Genomic DNA, 19,602 nt, shown 5'->3' with positions numbered 1-19,602 from the left:
ACTCCACGCTAAGCACAGAGCCCAGCGTGGGGCTTGATCCCAAGACCCTGAGATCCCAAGACCTGAGCTGAAATCAAAGAATCAGACACTTATCCTTCTGAGCCACCCAGGCACCCCTCTAGCTTTGCAATTTTTTTTTTTTTTAAGATTTTATTTATTTCTTTAACAGAGAGAGAGAGAGAGAGAGAAACAGAGATCACAAGCAGGCAGAGAGGCAGGCAGAGAAAGGGGGAAGCAGGCTCCCCAATGAGCAGAGAGCCTGACGTGGGGCTCGATCCCAGGACCTGAGATCATGACCTGAGCCAAAGGCAGAGGCTTTAACCCACTGAGCCACCCAGGCAATTTTTAACCCTATTCTGTGGTTCTTTTGAGACTGGTATAAAAAAAAATACTATAACATTCTGTTACCTTTCTCTTTGGGGCATAGAAATCAGATATTACTTTACTGTCAGAAGTGAGATACATTCTATTCTGAAGAGAGATTTTGCATAACAGAATCTAAAATATTTCATAAAATTCTTAAGTACCACGAATTAGTCATCTTCAAAATAATTCTAATGTGATTAATTGGCTAATTTTATCATAGTTTAAAGAGCTAGCATGCCCTTCAAGTTGGAATGTTAAAATTGACTTTAGAAAAGTGGGGCACCTGGGTGGCTCATTCAGTTAAACTTCTGCCTTCAGCTCAGGTCATGATCCCAGAGTCCTGGGATGGAGCCCCACATTGGGACCCCTGCTCAGTGGAGAGACTGCTTCTCCCTCTGCCCCTCACTCAACTTTGTGCTCTTCTTTTCTCTCTCAAGTGCACACTGTCTCTCAAATAAATAAATAAAATCTTAAAAAAAAATAAGTAAAATTATTCATCTTATAGTGTTGCCGATAATTTTCAAACTTACTTTGGCAGAGTTTGCCTTAGTTGCCATTTAAGTGTCTTAATGTGCTTTATCTTCCTACCTTTCTACTTCACCAGACTGACACAAAATAAAGGGTTTATAGTGCTTTAAAGAAAAAAAACAATACTTACTAAATGTACTTTATCTATTAATCCCCCATAAAACACAGTCTCTTGAAAAACAAATCAAATGAGGTTAAAAAGGAGAGGCTAAATGTAGTAAAATTTAGTTCCAGTGCCAGAATTGCATAAGGTTCATATTTGGTTTTTATTGAAATTTTGAGTTTTCCAAAATTGGGAATGCCTGTTATTTATTTTTGGAGTGTGGAGTGGTAGTACTGCCTTTGTGGTTTTGGATATGTGGAACAAGGCTTGATTTTTCAAGATCCTTTGCAGGAGATTTGGCCATGGCCCCAATTTAGCAAGTGTTTTGACTTACTGTGCATCTGTGGTGCTCAGTATTATTCTGTTGACCCCAGTTGGAAGCAAGCGAAATGTATGACAGATGCTATGCTTGGTTTCAATTTAAGTGAGGAGAAGAGTGAAACTTATAAAAGTTATTATAAAACAATAAATGATACAAGTGTCAGTATTGTTCTGTGTTGAGATTTGAATTTTTAAGCGTTGTTAGGGGTTTAAATGAAAAAAATCAGGGAAGGTCATGTAGGGATGGAGCTCTTCAAGGAGGAAATAGGAATTGAGCTGGGCTTTGAGTAAATATAAAAAGGTGTTTAGATTGTTGGAAGAGAAAGAATATCCTCGTGGGATGAGTTACCTGGCCACAGGTAAAGAGGCAGAGGTAGCATAGATGTGAAGAGAAGACTGGAATAGGCTGATGGTAATATGGCTGTTCATTTTGGAGGTAAAAGAAGTTGGATAGGAAGTGTAAGATAAGAACCTTAAAGGTGGATGTAAGAGTGTGAGCTTAGTAGCTTAGGAATTGCATAGGAAGTTTCTGACTAAAAGAAAGCAGTGTTTTAAAGATTAATTTGGCAGTGGTATGCACAATAAATGTAATAAAAATACTTTATAGGTAGTACTTGTGAACCCATGGGTTAGTGCTTTAATAGGACCCCAAATACTTCCTTATGAAATCCTCTGAGCCTTATTTTTTTTTTTTCATCTAGGCTAGGGGAAAATATTACAGTTTATTTTTAGTTTGTGGGTGGTTGTAACACATTGCATTCAATCTATTTTTTGGAAAGATACTTTAAGAAAACATAGAAGTTTAGTTTTATCAAAGAAACAATGTTAAATTAGGGATTTATGTTCCTCTCCAAGAGCATGATATCTTAATTTTTAGTAGAAGTGACCACAAACTCCATGGTTTCCTTACAACTGGTAGCAGTTGTAAAAAATACAAAATCAGTTTAACAGACTGACACAATAATCAAGTATGTAAAGTTGAACTTAATATGGTAGTGTTTTAGTCTGTGGTGCATACTTCTTTAGGTTTTTGTTTTTTGGGGGACAATTTTTGCTTTTAATTACTGTAGTAAAGTAGAAGGTAAGGATGTAACTTAGGTTTGTGAAATTCTAAAAGATTTTTTGGGGGGAATTGTTGACAGGTGTCTTTGAGAATACTTTGGGGTGAGTTGGTCATTTGGAAGTCTTAAAATCTGTTAGTTTGGCTCTCTTTCTTATTGTAAATGCCTTTGCAGCAAGGTTACATGTTAGAGAGCAAGTTCCTGGGATTTATTTGGTTTTATAAGCAGAAAGCATTTTGTTTTGTTTTGCTTTTTGCTTTTTTGGAACTTGCATTCCATTGAGAGCTGTAGCTGATTTATCTTAAACTCTTGTCATAATTCAATTGTCTTTGAGGGTAAAACCTGTACTTTACTTCCAGGACACTGTTCTCTTCTGATTTTTCCTCCTCCCTCTACTGATCCTTCCTGCTTTTGTCTCTTTTGTTGGATCCTTTTCCTCCATCTATTTGAATGTTGTTGACATGTTCTTTTCTTTCCTAGATGTCATCTAGTTCTGAGATTTTAAATAACTCTAAAATTATATCTAGCTCTAGTTCTTCCCTGTAATACAAACTTATTTTTCTCATTATGTGCTCTGCATTTTCTCTTACTGTATATCGAATAGATGTCCACAACAGATCATATGCAAAGCATAAGTTGTTTCCTCACTCCCTCTTTCCATCTTTTCCCAGTCTTGGTAAATGACACCACCCACTATTCACACAGTTAGTTGTTCAGGCTGCAATCCTCCATGAGTAATCATAATTTCCTTTTTAAATTTCTCCCCATATCCAATCCAGCAGTTTGTATGAATACATCCTTTAAAATGTCATGAACCCGATCATTCCTTAGTATCTTCACCATTGTCACTTTCGTCTGAACTATTACCATTATCTCTCAACTACCACAGTATTGCAGGTTGAGTTCTCTGAAAAGCAGACTTTGAGACAGAGTTTAGTGTGCAGAATATTTACTAGGAGGAACCCTTGGAATGAATATCTGTGAAGGGACAAGGTTAGGATGCAGGATTGGGCCTGTGGATAAAGAGAGCTATGGTGGGCACCTGGGTGGCTCAGTGGTTTGAGGCCTCTGCCTTCGGCTCAGGTCATGATCTCCAGGTCCTGGGATCGAGCCCCGCATCGGGCTCTTTGCTCAGCAGGGAGCCTGCTTCCTCCTCTCTCTCTGTCTGCCTCTCTGCCTACTTGTGATCTCTGTCTGTCAAATAAATAAATAAAATCTTAAAAAAAAAAAAAAGAGAGAGAGAGAGCTATGGTGTTGGCCGCGTGAGCTATGGTGTTGGCCGCGTGAGCTATGGTGTTGGCCGCGTGATGGTGTTATTGGCCCCAGTGGGGGGTTCTGGAACAAAAATGAACTGTCAGAGTTGTCCTGCTTTGAACCAAAGTGGTTGGGCCTTTATAAAAAAATCCCTATCTTAGGTATTGCTAGATCACACTGGGAAAAGTATGACATTGAGTGAATTGGTTCTCTGCCACTGAAGTGATCCCTGAAAATACTGCCGGCTGAAAGTTCTCTGCTGATAGCACCACACTGCTAGCTGCTAGAACAAGACCTTTCTTGAAGAGAGATCTGGATGACATATCACTATGTCTACCACAAACCACTCCTGTGCCACTAGACTCCACCTTTTCCTATGCACTTGGGAAGCAGCTCCTCTCACGTTCCAATTGGGGGGAAAATTAGGAGGTAAGTGGGGTGAACTATGGCTCCCACTATTGTGGCGGGTTTCAGGTTACAACTGATACTCATTTCTCTAGTCTCTGTTTCCCTTCTCTAGTCTCCATTCTAATACTCCCTTACCTTCACCTAAATGCCTCTGCTAATCTTGGTGGCTTTACTGGTTACCATGCCCTTCTTAGGCCAGGGTTGCTGTGCTTGTTTGTGTACTTTCAGAATTGGTCAAAAGAGTACCACGAGATCTCCATGAAGAGATCTGTGTGTCACAAATATTGTTCCTGCACCTATGATGTAATAGCAGCCCTACCTTCTGATTAGAATCAGTTGCCTCTGCCAAAGATAGTCATTCCTCTTCTTGCCTTTATCCACTGGATGTAAGCAGCTGAAGTGCCCAGGCAGCACTCATAGTTATTTTTTAATGGGACTTTTATTTTATTCTCAGGTGAAGAGATCTTTGCCTTTGGAGATCAGACCTCTCTCTAGACCCCAAAATTGTAGGACTAGAAAGCACAAATTGAGAGTCATTATAAGCAGGACCACTTCTGCTTTTGTGCATTGTTCTCAGACTTATGTTTTTCCTGTGGGAACACAGCATGATATAAAGGTTTTAAATTCAGAATATATACTGCCTTTTGGAGAATAGTGCTCCATCTTTATAGTTATTGTCTCTGAACTTCAGCTGTGCCTTTAGCAGGCTGTTCCAATGCCCTGTCAGACTAGTAGCTTCTGGGTGGTGTGGTCTATGATATGACCATTGGATCCATGGTCACCTCCTTTGCTGTAAAGTGGGTCCTTTGAGGTGATGTGGTATGTGGGATCCAGTGCCACAGAAACAATATTCCCTCTGAGGAGAGGCATAACCAACTCAAATGTTTCTATTCCTGTCAGAATGAATTACTTATCTAGACTGGAAAGGAACTAATGTAATCAACATGCTACTACGTGGTTGATTAGTTTGCTTGAAGGATGTGGCTCTTTCAGGGGCTTAAAGTTGGTCTTTGTTAATGTTAGGCTCGATATTGAACTTTGATGATAGCTGGATCAGCTTTAGTAAGTAGGACCTCATGCTCTTGGGGCTGTGTTGTCTCTGTTCATGTCCCCTCTGTTCATGTCCCCAGGGTGCTGATGCTAGGCAAAGGCAGACTGATGTCAACTGATAGAGTCATTTTGTCTACCTGATTGTTTGATTCTTCTTCTATGGTAGATGGCTGGTGATACAGAGATCTTCACACTCTGTGCTCACTTACATGTATCCATCCACATGCCTCTATCCCAGATTCCTCCATCCTCAGTCTTCTAATTTTCCCCTCTCATAGCCAGTCCCTTTGCCATTGTCTTTGACTCCATATATATGCTAACCTAAGGTCCATTCTCTGTCCACCTAATCTGATGAGCAGGTATATTTTGCAACGCTTTGCCTGTTCAGAGGATTTTTTTTTTCTTGCTGCTGAATTTCAAGGCCACCTGAGTGAGGTTTTAATTGCAGCTGCTGTCCATTTTTAGTTGATACCTGCATGCCTAGCCAACTCTCCAAAACCAAGCACAGGCTTTTTCCTTCTCCATCACCTGGTTGTAAGAGATCCCCCATAAGGCTATATATGTTAATTGAAGGAGGAATGCTAGTGCAATAATGGTAGAGATCATGGGAGTTTGGACTTTATGCTTATGCAGTTTGCTTTCTGGTTTTATTCATATCTGATTCTGGGTTTACTCCATCCATCTTAAGATGACGAGTTCCTCAGTCCACTTGACATAATAACTTCATGAGTCTATTAGAACCCAACTGATGCTATAAAGTTCTGGATACATGTTCACTTCATGCCGTATGGTTAGGTGTGCTATCTCTGCCAGGGTCCAGTGGCACATCAGGAGTTATTTCTTAAAAGGTCTATAATTCTCTGCTATAGATGACATGGTCTTGCTTTATTATCCAGATATCTGTATTGTGATTATCCTACTGCGGCTTGCCACAACTCCACTTGGCATTGTTTCCCAAAACTGATACCTTTAGTAAACACTTGATTCCTTTAATACTATACGGTGTGTGAAGTTGTATGACCCAGACAGCAGTGTTGGTTGTCTGGCCCCAACTTGTGCACAGCCCTTTCCTGCTTTTATGTCACTTGATATATGTGCCAGAGCATGTGCATTCAGAACCTGGAAAGGCCTATCAGGTATTGTGTGTCCTTGTGGTGGAAGGTACAAGGTACAATAATTGTCCTTTACTTTAGGTGAGATGTCTTGGCATGCCTCGATTACCTTAAAATTTTACTGATTCAATGTGCCCTTGCGTCTTTGTATAGTATATAGCAGTCTCTTGAGTGCATATATCTTATGAAGACCTCTCCAATGATGTTAGTTACATATGATGAATCAGTAAGATGTTCTTCAGAACGTCCAAATGGTACAGATTATTTTATAATAGAAGTAGGAGAGTTCACATGGTCTTGAAGCAAAGCTGTAATGTATACCATTGTCTGTTCCATGTCTGATCCTCTTTTTTAATAGGGATAGAAAATAGTGTATCTGCCAAATCATTAGCCATATACCGTGAGGATAGGAGATACTACATCTGGCATGACACCTATAATGGGCTACTTTCTGGTTGATTTTGAGATAATCACCTCCCAGGATTTGTCTGGCAAGACCCAGACTAATGAATTAGGTGAGAAAATTATGAGGAATGTAACTCCAGCATTCTTTAGATAAGACGTTGGCATGGGGTAGACACTGTTTTTAGAGTTTTACTGATAGAGAGCCATGCCCTTTTGTTTATTCATTGTCCATGGCTACATTTGTACTATGGCTGCAGAGTTTAATGGTTGTAAGAAAACTGTATGGCTTATAGGCCTAAAATACTTACTGTCTGGCTCCTTAAGAAAAAAAAATTGCTCATCCTTGTTTTAGACCTTTAAGAGTGACACTAAATTTTGCCCTTCCACCTGATTTACTACATCGAGTAGAGGCAATTTCAGAGACACCTTGGACTTCCCCACTATAAAAGCTCTTACTCTATGGACCAAGGACCCAGCTGGGAGTTACATCAGTCATCAGGTGTGTCTATCACTGTTACATGTTTGCAGACTGGGGAAATGGCCAGTAGTTGGAGTAGTGCAGCCACTGGATCTTGGCTAAGAATCCGTTTATTTCTTGGTTCCTGAAAGTCCTCACTTTCTTGAGTCCATGATGTTTGGAGTCAATCAAGTATTGGAATCACCTAGGACCTTCTAAACAACAGACCTCAAAATGTTTGAGTGTTCCCCTTTCCCTAGTGCACAGTACTCAAGTAAATGGTCATAGCTCTTTTAGGGGGAAGGAGTAGTAGAATCATAACTGCATATATTTGTTAGCATATTGGAGAGTCCTCCCTTCCAGAATCTGGCCCTTTTTTCAGTAAATAGCTGGAAGTATATCATAGTACATCCTCTATGACCTTGACATAAGCTCTGGACTCCTACTACCTGTTTTGTATCTCATCTACAATATTCTCTGCTCTAGTCACTCTGGCCTCTTGTCATTGCTCCTATGTCCAGTTTGTTCTCTCTATTTGGAGCATTGCTTTCCTCCATAGCTTATTCCTTAGCTGTGTTCAGGTCTTTGTTCAAAATTTGTTTTCTTAGCCTTTGCCTGATTACTTCTGCCAAATAACTACTTTAATCCATTACTCTGTATCCTCTTTAGTTTTCTTCATAGTTCTTATTTATCATTTATCTGTTCGTTTGTCCCTCCCTTTCATGACATCCATAGGGGCAGAGATTTTTCCCCTGCCTTGTTTACTGCTATTTCCTGGGTTTGTAGAATAGTCAGTAACATGCACTAGGCCCTCCATGAATATTTGTTGAATGAAGGAATATTGTATTTTGAGAAAATTGAAATATTTCATATTAAAAAATGCTTGCTTGTTTTTTTTTACCATGTCAAATATTTGGCTGCTGATGTATAAATTTTTGAACATATATATAATTTAATAAAACTGGTATATTGAAATTAACAAACTGTAAATTTCAATGAAGTTTGAAAGTTGAAAATTGCCATAATAAATTGCAATTTATTCTTACCGAATAATAAATTAATAACCCATGAGAACTATGATTATTAATTATTTACTTAGATGTGCATGTGTAAAATATGACAAGGAAAAGGAACATGATTATTATGTAAAGTTATTTATGAGAGTATTGTGGACTTTTGGAAGACGTGACTACTTTCTAAATTAATTTAACTTCTTTTATTTATTTATTTTAAAGATTTTCTTTATTTATTTGAGAGTGAGAGAGTGAGAGAGAGCATTAGAAGGGAGAAGGTCAGAGGGAGAAGCAGACTCCCGATGGAGCTGGGAGCCCGATGAGGGACTCGATCCTGGGATTCAAGGATCCTGACCTGGGGCGAAGGCAGTCGCTTAACCAACTGAGCCACCCAAGTGCCCAATTTAGCCTCTTTTAAAGAAAAAGCTCTGGATTTTACCAGAAGTGAATATTTGGACCTCTGAAATCAGATAAATCCGTGTGACCTTGGATTAAATAACCTTTTTGTATCACACAGTTGCATAGGTATAAAATGAATCAATGTTGATAAAACCTACCTCATAGACTTGTATTAAATGAGCTAAAGTATGTAAAGTATTAGGTACATAATAAGCCCTTAAAAATTAGCTGTTGTCAACATTATTTAGGAGTATTTCATATTCTTGTCAGATTTTAAGTTTTGAAGTAGCTCAGTTTCTAAAGTTCTAAGTAGCTCTAAGCAAATTCCTTTATCTTGAGTCAATGTTTCCCAATTTACATATGTAAATAAAGAATTTTTTGACATACATAAACTTTTATCTCAATAGAAATGAAGTAGACAGAGAAGAGGTTTGATTATTTAAATGATCATATGTTTGTTAAATGTGTTAATTATATTTCAGAGGGCCAAAAATTTTCTTTCGTGGGAGATCTAATTTATTGTTAGGACTTAATTCTCAAACATGTCAGCACATGGATAAACTGTTCTTTTTTTTTTAAAGTAGCCAACAACCTTGTTTACTTTCTGTGCCTCCATTCTATCAGATAGCTTCTCTATAATGGCAATCTTATGAGAGAAACTGGATTAATATTACAGCTATTTTTCAGTTATTTGACTGCTATACAAGAGACTTTTATAGGTAAAATGTAAAGTTTTAAAGTTTTTTTAATACCTACTTATATTGTTTTGTGTTCTTACTGCTCAATGTTTACTTTTTTCTTTTAGCAATTAGTGATGTTAACAGTCGTAAAGGTTTTATGGTTTTCTTATAAAATATGAACCAGTTTGAAAGTTGATATTGGATTCTGCCTTCAGACAGGCATGTGACAGTGTATCAGTTGTCTGATAAAATTACTGGTATGCATTATTGGTGGGTCATATGATTGGAATGTTTATAAATATAAGTAAAAATTTTAAAAGACATGATCAGTGATGTGCATATGCCTTCATGTGGCAGTTTTTAACTTTTTAGCTTCACTTGTTATACTTACCATCTAACTTTAGGTACAGGGAACTACTTGTAGTTTCCCATAGTTGCCACTCAGTTTTACATAGCAATAGAACAGAATGATTCAAATCTCAGCTCAGCTTGTGTTACCTTGGTTAAGTAATTAAGCTCTCTTAATTTTAGTTTCCTCATCATATAGTGAGGATAAAATAGGACCTTCTTTACAGGTCTTATGAAGAGAATAGTAAATGAAGTAATACATGTAAAGTATTTATGTGAGATGTTATTCTTGTTGGTACATACAAGTTGTTGATACATATAATAAGAATGTGCACAATGCATATTCTTATCATGATGATTATTGTCAGCCTGACTGAAATTCGTGCTCTCATTCCTCCTCTCACATGAGACTGGTGAACGATTCTCTCAAATACCAGTGTGGTGGTGGTGGTGATGAAGATGATGATAAAAAACAAGTTTATTATCTGTTGGCCCTAATTGTCATCTCTCATGTTTCTCCAGATGTTGTCCATGTGATCTAGTCTATCTTACTTCTCAGTTCCTCTAATAGGTTAGGTTCTATCTGCTCTTTCCTAATAGGAAAAATATTTGTTCCATTATTGTCTGGCTGATTTTTCTTCTTTATTCTAGTCTCAGCTGAATTGTTAGGTCCTCTGAAAGTTTGCATGATGTAATGCCTACTTCTTGCCAGTCTTCTCTCCCTTACTGTCTTCCCATCATCTGTTCCTATTGTGTAGGCTTAGATCCAGGACTTTTCTTTTGCTTACATTTATCACAATTACAACTAGTTTTGTCTGCACTTGTTTATTGTTGGCATCCTTACCTAGATCATTCCTATGAGGCCTTGCAGGAACCCTGTCTGTTGAATTAACATCTATATTCTACTACTATGCCTAGCACATAGCAATTGCTTAGCAAAATTTGCTGAATTAATAAATACCACATTTCTGTTGCCCAACTACCTGCTGAGGTAAAAGTTTACTAGAAGTGTTTAATATTAAAGTTTGCACACATTCTTTCTTTTATGTATCACATATGATGCATTCTTTATAATTTTTCCCCTATTAGGATGTGAGTTTCTTGAGGTTACAGTTTTTTAATATATCTTTTTATTTCAAAGCCTAACAGTGCTTGGCACTGGAAATTTTATTGTTCAATGAATGTTTATCAATGAAAATATGTTTTTAACATATGATTAACAAATGGAGAATTCAAACTAGAATCACCAGCAAATGCTACTAGTTTTAAGTTACATGCTAAATGGGAGGCAATGTATGATATCCAGTTGTGTGAAAGAAGGTAGTATGAAAAGTACATAAATTAGTGTGTATTAGTCTAAAAAATTTATTGTCAGCTAATGGTGAACATTTGAATGTTTAGTTTCTTGATTGGGTCTTCTACTTGAATACTCTTTTTTTTTTCACAATTTTTTTCTGAGAAAATTTAGAAAAGTGTATGTGTATTCATCAGTATTATATGTAAACATTTTTGCATTTAATTTTTTAGCATGATTTTAATAGGAAGATAGTTTTTCATCCTGCAAATTTGTCATTATTTTTAAATAATGACTTATTGAATATTTATGAGACAATTTTGAGGTATTATACATAATACTCAGTGAACATTCAGCAAAAATTGTTGTGTTCGTATCTGCTTTCCCCTTAGAATTTTAAAGGTAGAATTACTGGGTTAAAGGGTATAAGCATTTGTAATGCTGTTGATGTTATTAAATCATTATCTGTTGTCCTTCAAAAATATTCTACCTATCAATGTTTCTAAAACATGAGTGTGTGAATTTCAGTTTACCCTCTCCTGTGTTGCATATTGTAATTACCAAAAAAACCACTTTTTCAATGTGTGTCATTAAAAAAAAATGATAATTTGATTTTATTTGATGATTAGTGAGGCCACAAGTATTTCATGTTTCTCGTATGTCTTCTATAAATTGTATCCTTTGTTCATTTTTCCATAGGGATGTTCTAACTAATTATAATACTATTCTAATATTTTAATATCCTAATTTTTATTAATCTATTCATTTTAAAAAATGAAACAGCCTTGTACATTTTAATAATATTGATGTATTTAAATGGAAATTTAATTCCATTTTAAGACCTCACATAGTAGAACCTGTTTCATTTTTGTAAGTAGCGTTAATTTATCTCCTCCGAACTTTTTAAAAGAACATTTATTTTGTAAACTAGGAGCCTTTTGTGGCAGATGAGTATATTGAACGACTTGTGTGGAGAACCCCAGGAGGAGGCTCTAGAGGGGGTCCTGAAGCTTTCGATCCCAAAAGGTGAAGTAAAAATGTTTTTTCCCCCATAGATCCAGTCTAGTACAAATTTGTGTTTGGAATAGAGGTGACTATTGAAATTCCTTCCAAAGTTTGTGTGAAGGGATTTTAGTTAATACTTGGCCAGTAATGATAAAAGCATTAGAATTAGGGGTTGTTTTCTTTTATATTTCTTTTATTTTAGAGAATGACTTCAAATAGTGTTAGGGGAGGGGTTTTATTGTGTTAAAATAATTTAATTTTTTCTCCAATTAATAATAAATTAGAAAAGGTTGATTATATTCTAAAATAAAAGCATGTTGAATATGTCACTATTCCCTGGAATGCACAATGTTATTTTTATATAGTCTATAAATATTTTTATAGTATATATATTAAATATATATTTTTATCTTTTTGACTATTTTCTATAAAATTGATTTCTATTCTGGCAAGTAGAAGAGATTCTGGGTGAGGTTTTCTTTTTTTTTCCTGGGTGAGGTTTTCATTCATCATAAAGATAATCCCAAAGATGTTCTTGAGAAAATTAACGTGGTCATCCCTACTTCAGGGGATGGTTATTGATACTTTATTACAAGTGAACTGGCCAGTTCCTAAAGATTACTCATGGATGAATTGATATAGATATTCTGATTTTCCTCTATTAGGTTATTAGAAGAATTTGTAAATCATATTCAGGAACTACAGATAATGGATGAAAGGATTCAAAGGAAAGTAGAGAAGCTAGAGCAACAGTGTCAGAAAGAAGCCAAGGAATTTGCCAAGAAGGTACAAGAGCTCCAGAAAAGCAATCAGGTAAACAGTTAAGCTATGAATAGTTTACACAAGTTATAATATCTTTATTTCCTTCCACTATTAAGTTCTTTAAAAACTCTAGTCACGTAATAGTAACTGTTGAGGTTTCTATCAACTGTTCCCATTTCTGGGGAAAAATGTCAGTGAATTGTTAACAGCCACTCTTAGCACTGACTTGCTGTTGATCTGTGGTTTGTGATCATGGTAGATCCTTCTTAGGTTGGAGTGGTATCCAGTACAGTCACAGTGCAAACTTTAGCAGACCTGCATTTTTAGGGGCTCATGATTAGCTTGGATTTTTAAGTAGTCATTTGTATTCTCATTAAGCATAAAACAAAGTTAATACCAGAACAGCTATTGCCTGGATCAGTTTTTCCCCTAATCTGGGAAGTTTTCTACAAATCATGTGGTATATACTCAAACGAGAACTGTGATGCCACAGTGAGAGTGGATTCAGAACTCTTCCTCAGTCCATTTTGGAGTAAAATCAAATCACTAGCCTGGCCCTGTGGTAAGTAAGCAACTTCCAAGCCATTCTTTTTTTTTTTTTTTTAAGATTTTATTTATTTATTTGTCAGAGAGAGAGAGAGCACACGCAGACAGAGTGGCAGAGGGAGAAGCAGGCTCCCTGTGGAGCAACGAGCCTGATGTAGGACTTGATCCCAGATGCTGGGATCATGACCTTAGCCGAAGGCAGCTGCTTAACCAACTGAGCCACCCAGGCGTCCCTTTCCAAGCCATTCTTAAGTCCCAAACTGAATCTGGATCATGTGAACCCCTTTTACAGCTTGGGCCTTATCTGGAACCTGATTGCCCTTTATAAATGTAGTTCATGGAGTCCTGCTTAGCATTGCTGCCTCCCAGGGTCTGTTCTTTAGTGTTAGGAATTAGCGAACTGATTTCCGCTCACATTATATTTATTTGATTTCCTTCACTTAAGTATATATGGCTGTGGAAAAATATTTAATAAAGTCAGTAATTTATGTAAGACAGAAAATGCCTTTTTAAGTAGTCAAAGTGATAAGATTCCAAATACTTATAATGCAGTTTTCTCTTGGTAATAATAATAGTATTAATAGTTAATTTAAGAAGCTTTGGAGACTAAAAAAAAAAGAAGCTTTGGAGACTGTCTGCTCTGCCACTTACTAATGTTATAATCTCAAACAACTTCCCTGTGCCTCAGTTTTTTCCATCTATAAAATAAGTTGTTAAAAGGATTAAATAATTAAATACATGTAATGTGCTTAGAACAGTGTCTGGCACAGAGAAAGTCCTTAGTGAATGTTTGCAGTTTCTTCCTCCCTCATCTCATAACTTAAAGTCAGAACAAAAGTGCCATACTGAATTATCAGCAGTTTTGTTATTGGCAATTCTAAGGCATTACAAGTTAAGTATGTAACTTTCAAATACCACATGACAGCCTGTGTACCCTGGAAAAAGGGGAAGAATATGTGAGGAAGTATTTACCTTTGCTTCGCTTGAATAATTGTTACAGTCTTTTGTGTTTTCAAAACTGGGCAAAATCATCTTACCTTATTTCTAATACTAGCATTTTTTCTTCAGATATTTGAAATAAATGTTAAATGCTCTATTTTTAATTAATGCCTTTTATTTCTGACATTTTTGACTCAGTGTAGTAGCAAGCAAATTGTTCAAATCACTGGTCTCTTTGATACTTAGTTTGTTGATTTCAGAATCATTGTTTAGGACTTAATTGTACTGGGAATGTTGTTAAATAGGATACTCTTTTATTGCTTAACAAATATTCATGATAAAATATTATTTTTATAGTTAAAGGTATAAATGTGTCCAACTTTGTTAAAAAGTTTTCAGATCATGCAGTGCTAATGGGCATAAATTGTTCTAGTTAGCTCACATATAACTTCTGTGTTATCTTTAGTTACCTAAGTTAGAGAGTAGAGATGAGACTAATGGTCTAGTTTTGATATGAATTCACTTATAAACTGGATTCTCTGATTGTATTTTATGCTTCTGCGCATTTTTCCTAGGTTGCCTTCCAACATTTCCAAGAACTAGATGAGCACATCAGCTATGTAGCAACCAAGGTCTGTCACCTTGGAGACCAGTTGGAAGGGGTAAACACACCTAGACAGCGGGCAGTGGAAGCTCAGAAATTGATGAAATACTTTAATGAGTTTCTAGATGGAGAATTGAAATCTGATGTTTTTACAAATTCTGAAAAGGTGAGTACTATAAGAAGGATAAAAGCACCTGCATCACTAATAACAATGCCCAAATTATGAACTATATTTATTATTTTCCAGTTACTACTTTCAAATCACCAAGTATAGCTGACTTATTAAAACTTTTTATTGTTCTGAAGTATGTTTTAATGCACTTGCTGCAGAGTACTGATGAAGTGTGTATACTCAGATTTTTAATTGCAGGATTGTATGGAATTTTTGTTTATGAAATTGTGTGTGTTTTGATAATGCTGAGATAACTGTGTTAATAAGTTTTTCTTTTCCATAGTTGACTTAATATTAATGTAATTTAACAGTTATATTCCATTGGGTGAAGATACAGTCTGACAGGCTGAAGTATCTTTCTCCATGAGGAATGCAGAGCTTCTAATTTCTATTACTTGAATAAAGAGCTCTTATAAAGAATTCAAGTATAGTTTGGACTAAAGAGAATTGAAAAATCTGAATTGTTTATATTAATCCTTTTCATAGCACAAGTCACTTAATACTGGTCTAAGTATTAAGTATTGGCTGTTCTACAGTCTTGAAAGGAAGATACTTAGGTGACTTTCTTCCTCCCATGGAGAAAAATCAAAATGCATGAAAAAATTCTAATAGATAGTATATGCATATGGTAACATTGTCCTCTAATATATAAATATAGTTCTCCCTGAATTATTCCAAGTTTACTCCATGGAATATTTTTGATTGTGGAATGTTAAAAGTTAGGTATTGTTGAAGTTTACTTTGAATTAAGCAACACATTTTTGTGAGTAGGAACTGTATAGGCTTATAGAATTTATAATTTTTAGAGATCTTTGAAGAAACAGTTACATATTTTACAAAATTCCTGTAAGGAAAGGACAGTATTTTAAATAATTAGTATGGGGCTCTTGGGTGGTTCAGTGGATTAAAGCCTCTGCCTTCAGCTCAGGTTGTGATCTCAGAGTCCTGGGATCAAGCCCCTCATCGGGCTGTCTGCTCAGCGGGAAGCCTGCTTCCTTCCTTTTTCTCTGCCTGCCTCTATGCCTTCCGGTGATCTCTAGCTGTCAAATAAATAAATAAATAAAATCTTTCAATAAATAAATAAATAATTAGTATGAGCAGTTATGTTTATAGTATAAAATTGAATTGACAAGATTAGCATTAAGAACATTATCATATTTAAACACTTGTTAAACAGTGGCCATATCTAGCTTTTATTAGATTTATGTGATTTTTAAGCAGAAGAGTAGATATGCATATATACAGACACACACCCCATGCTCAAACAATGAACTGTTTTCCAGGATAGTTTATGGAATGTTTTATTTTATATTTACTAAATATAAACATGTATTTATAATATAAAAGTATATATTTATGCATATTATAAATATGTTTTAAACATGAAAAGTATATAGTTTAAATTTTATAACTTGGATTACCTTGGATTATACCTATAGGATTATGAAAGCTATTTATGCTATTATAAACCAAATGTAGATAATTTATCCAATGTGAGTTGTCCTGTTTATCTGAATGCAGCCAAGGCAGCCATTTATAATCTAGGGGAAAAAATATGCCTGAACATGCATATTTTTAATCTGATTTGTATTACTTGTAATATTTTACATCTTGAAATTAGGTTCTTTACATTTTTTAAAAAACATTTCAATTGGGGCACCTGGGTGGCTCAGTGGGTTAAATCCTCTGCCTTCAGCTCAGGTCATGATCCCAGGGTCCTGGGATTGAGCCCCGCATTGGGCTCTCTGCTCAGCAGGGAGCCTGCCTCCCCTGCTCTCTCTGCCTGCCTCTCTGCCTGCTTGTGATCTCTGTCTGTCAAATAAATAAATAAAATCCTAAAAAAAATTTTTTTTATTATCCTCAGGTAATTGTATAGTTCTTGGTATTATTGTTACCTGTTAAATTTTGAGGTTTTAATTGGAAGAAGTCTTCAAATTGCTAGTTCATTCACTTGGTCACTTAACTATAATTTTTGAGGTCTAAGTATAGACCTACGGTTTTTAAGTGAATTCCTCTTCTCCTTTGCTTTACTCTTTTTTATATTCCGTTTTCTTTCATCTTGTGTTCTTTTTTTTTTTAAAGACTTGAGAGAAAGAGAGAATGTGCACACATTGGGGGTAAGGGGGAGCAGAAGGAGAGAGAGGGAATCTCAGGCAGACTCCTAAGCACAGAGCAAAGAGCCTGATGTGGAGCTCAATCTTATGAGCCTGAGATCACAACCTGAGCCAAAACCAGGAGTTGGACACTCAGCTGACTGAGCCACCCAAGTGCCCTGTGTCTCTTTTTCTTATATTTTGTTCCTTTTCCCCCCAATTGTTTTATTTTTCTCTCATGTCTTCCATAAGTTTTGAGTTACTGTTTGCTAACTGTGAATCATTATTTTTGGCTTGGTACTATCACAGTTAACTATACTTAGGAACTCATATATGGTATTAGACTGTTAATTATCAGATAACCTTCTGGCTATCTCAATTTCTATCTTCCCAAAGGAAAGAAAATCACCCACATAGCTAGGGAAGTGTATGATTGTGGAAGGAATTGGAATGGGAGAAGATATTTTCCTGCTCCATAGCCATTTTTGTTTTTTTTTAATCTTTGTTTCTCAGAATCTTTAATTTTCTTCCCTAGGAAAGACCTATTTTATGTCCATAGTACATATTTCCTCTTACCTCTGTTCTTACAAAATATGTTAGCTGTTTTTGTTCCTAGAATCACAGCTTATTGTGCTTCATGTAGATCATGCCTGATGACTCTGATTATCTTTAACACCATTTGCTAGTATGGCTGGTCTCTCACCTCACTCGAGATTTAGCAAATGATTACATTGTGGTTTGACAACTTCTGTACTTACTGTTGTAGTACATTTTAAGTGATGAACGACCCTAAGAACTATAGTGCTTTAAATGATTTTTCCAAAACAATTACCTATAGAAATTCAATAAAATTAAGTGTTATTTGCTACTATATTCCCACTGCATTTATGCAAAGTTTGCAAACAGTACATAATGGGAACTTCCATCTCTTAAAAGATAGGAACAAATTTCTGATGGAAACATCGAAATGGCTGTGGTCCAGGCAGGTCTTTTCTGAAGGGGATATTGGTGAGGAGAAAAGGATGGATATTGCTAGTCCAACTAAATGACATGGTGAAAAGCGATACTGCAGTAGTACCTGTGCCCATGTACAGCAGGATTGAGTGAGTGATAACTGAAAATGACAGTGACTTGCTGACTAGGAGAGAAGAGATAAGTGAAACTGAAATCTATAATCACTGTTTGAGAACAGTGATATTTTTTCTTTGACCCTGCTGTTAACCACTGTTGCTTTCCAGACTTCACATGATACTTAGAAAGAGCTATAGTAATGTTTTTAGCTCTTCCTTCATGTTTTTAAGTCTTTTTTTGTGTTTTAGTGTAATAGAGAGTGAGCATAAAATCAGTTATTAAGGGTGTGCTGAAATAAAACTCAGTACTTATGTGACATTTAAAGAAAAAGTGACTATTACATAACCACCCTACGTATTAGTGTAAGTAATCACAGTCACATATTTGCTAATAAGAACTTCAGACCCTTGACCTTAGCCCTTTAATTTTACAACTTATAAATAAGTAAACACATTTTTGTACCATATTTAATTCAGGAGACTTCATATTAAATTCTGTCTTTGCTTTTAGAACAAGTTTTATAAATTTATGTATTTATTAAATGACAGGTATTTTTATTGTTTTATGCATTTAGCTTAAAGTAACATATATGCAATAATATGATCTGAATTACTTTCATAAATCTTATTTGTCTTTTTTGAGTTCATAAACCAGAAGAGAAATTCTTGCTTTTAGCAAACAATGACTTAAGTTTTTTCCAAGTAAATTTGAGCTACAGGTTTCATTAGGAAGGGACTGTGGCATTATAAAATCACAAAATTTCAATACCAGAGAGACAAATATTATGTTTTATTGACTTTGTATTAGTGATATCCCAGATGTCTTTCTGTTGCTCGCAAGGTTTTATTTTTGTGAATTTTAAAAGAAAATTGTTGGAATGAGGGTCTGTGGGCTATTTTCAATTATAAAAATGTTTTTGATATGCATAGGGTTTTTTTTTTTAATTACTGCTTTCATTTACTTTTGAATAGATAAAGGAGGCAGCAGACATCATTCAGAAGTTGCACCTAATTGCCCAGGAGTTACCTTTTGACAGGCAAGTTTATTTCTCAAGAGCTAATTTGAAAATATGCTATAATTTATAGATAAAGTTGTATTTTCCCCTGTACGGTTTTGCTTATTCAACAAGAATTTATTGAGTAACCCCTTTGTACAACACATATAATAGTTGACTGAAGAAATGTAGTCTCTTAATATCTACATTTAATGATATACCTTGAAGTACTTTTAGTCCTTTGTCTCTTCTGAAAAGAAATTGCTGAAGGAGAATTTTGAAATTTACTAACATGATTATTTTGAATTTTTATTTTTTGGACTTTGATAACCTGGGTGGGAGAGGACAGGGAAAATTTAAACATGGGATCATTCAGCTGTTTTTTTCTTATATGTAGATAAGAATTCTTAAACTTTTGGGGGTTTTAGACACCTTCAGAAAGCTGGTAAAAGCTGTAAAGTTTCTTCTCATAACTCAGATACACACAGATTATGATATGCAACTTCATGGAATTTTAGACTCTTGGCCTAGCCACAGACTCTTCCCTAGGGACACCAGGTTCAGAAACCTTGCTTTAGATGCAAGGCCCTATGGCCGTTGCTAAGTCAGGTATTAAT

General features: G+C 35.7%; 1 protein-coding gene across 1 annotated transcript in view; it reads left to right on the top strand.

The window, feature by feature from the left end:
* Positions 1-19,602, top strand: part of EXOC5 (exocyst complex component 5) — a 61,718-nt gene that overhangs the window by 8,094 nt on the left and 34,022 nt on the right. Inside the window, exons 2-5 of the mRNA XM_059182179.1 lie at positions 11,731-11,825; positions 12,470-12,617; positions 14,627-14,821; positions 18,963-19,027. Of these exons, the coding sequence (XP_059038162.1) occupies positions 11,731-11,825; positions 12,470-12,617; positions 14,627-14,821; positions 18,963-19,027 (503 nt within the window). The remainder of the gene's footprint in view (positions 1-11,730; positions 11,826-12,469; positions 12,618-14,626; positions 14,822-18,962; positions 19,028-19,602) is intronic.

The sequence above is a fragment of the Mustela lutreola genome, chromosome 7 (assembly GCF_030435805.1).
Source record: "Mustela lutreola isolate mMusLut2 chromosome 7, mMusLut2.pri, whole genome shotgun sequence".
NCBI classification, from domain to species: Eukaryota; Metazoa; Chordata; class Mammalia; order Carnivora; family Mustelidae; genus Mustela; species Mustela lutreola.
The sequence above is the reverse complement of the archived record's forward strand: the minus strand, read 5'-3'. Positions and strand labels throughout refer to the sequence as shown.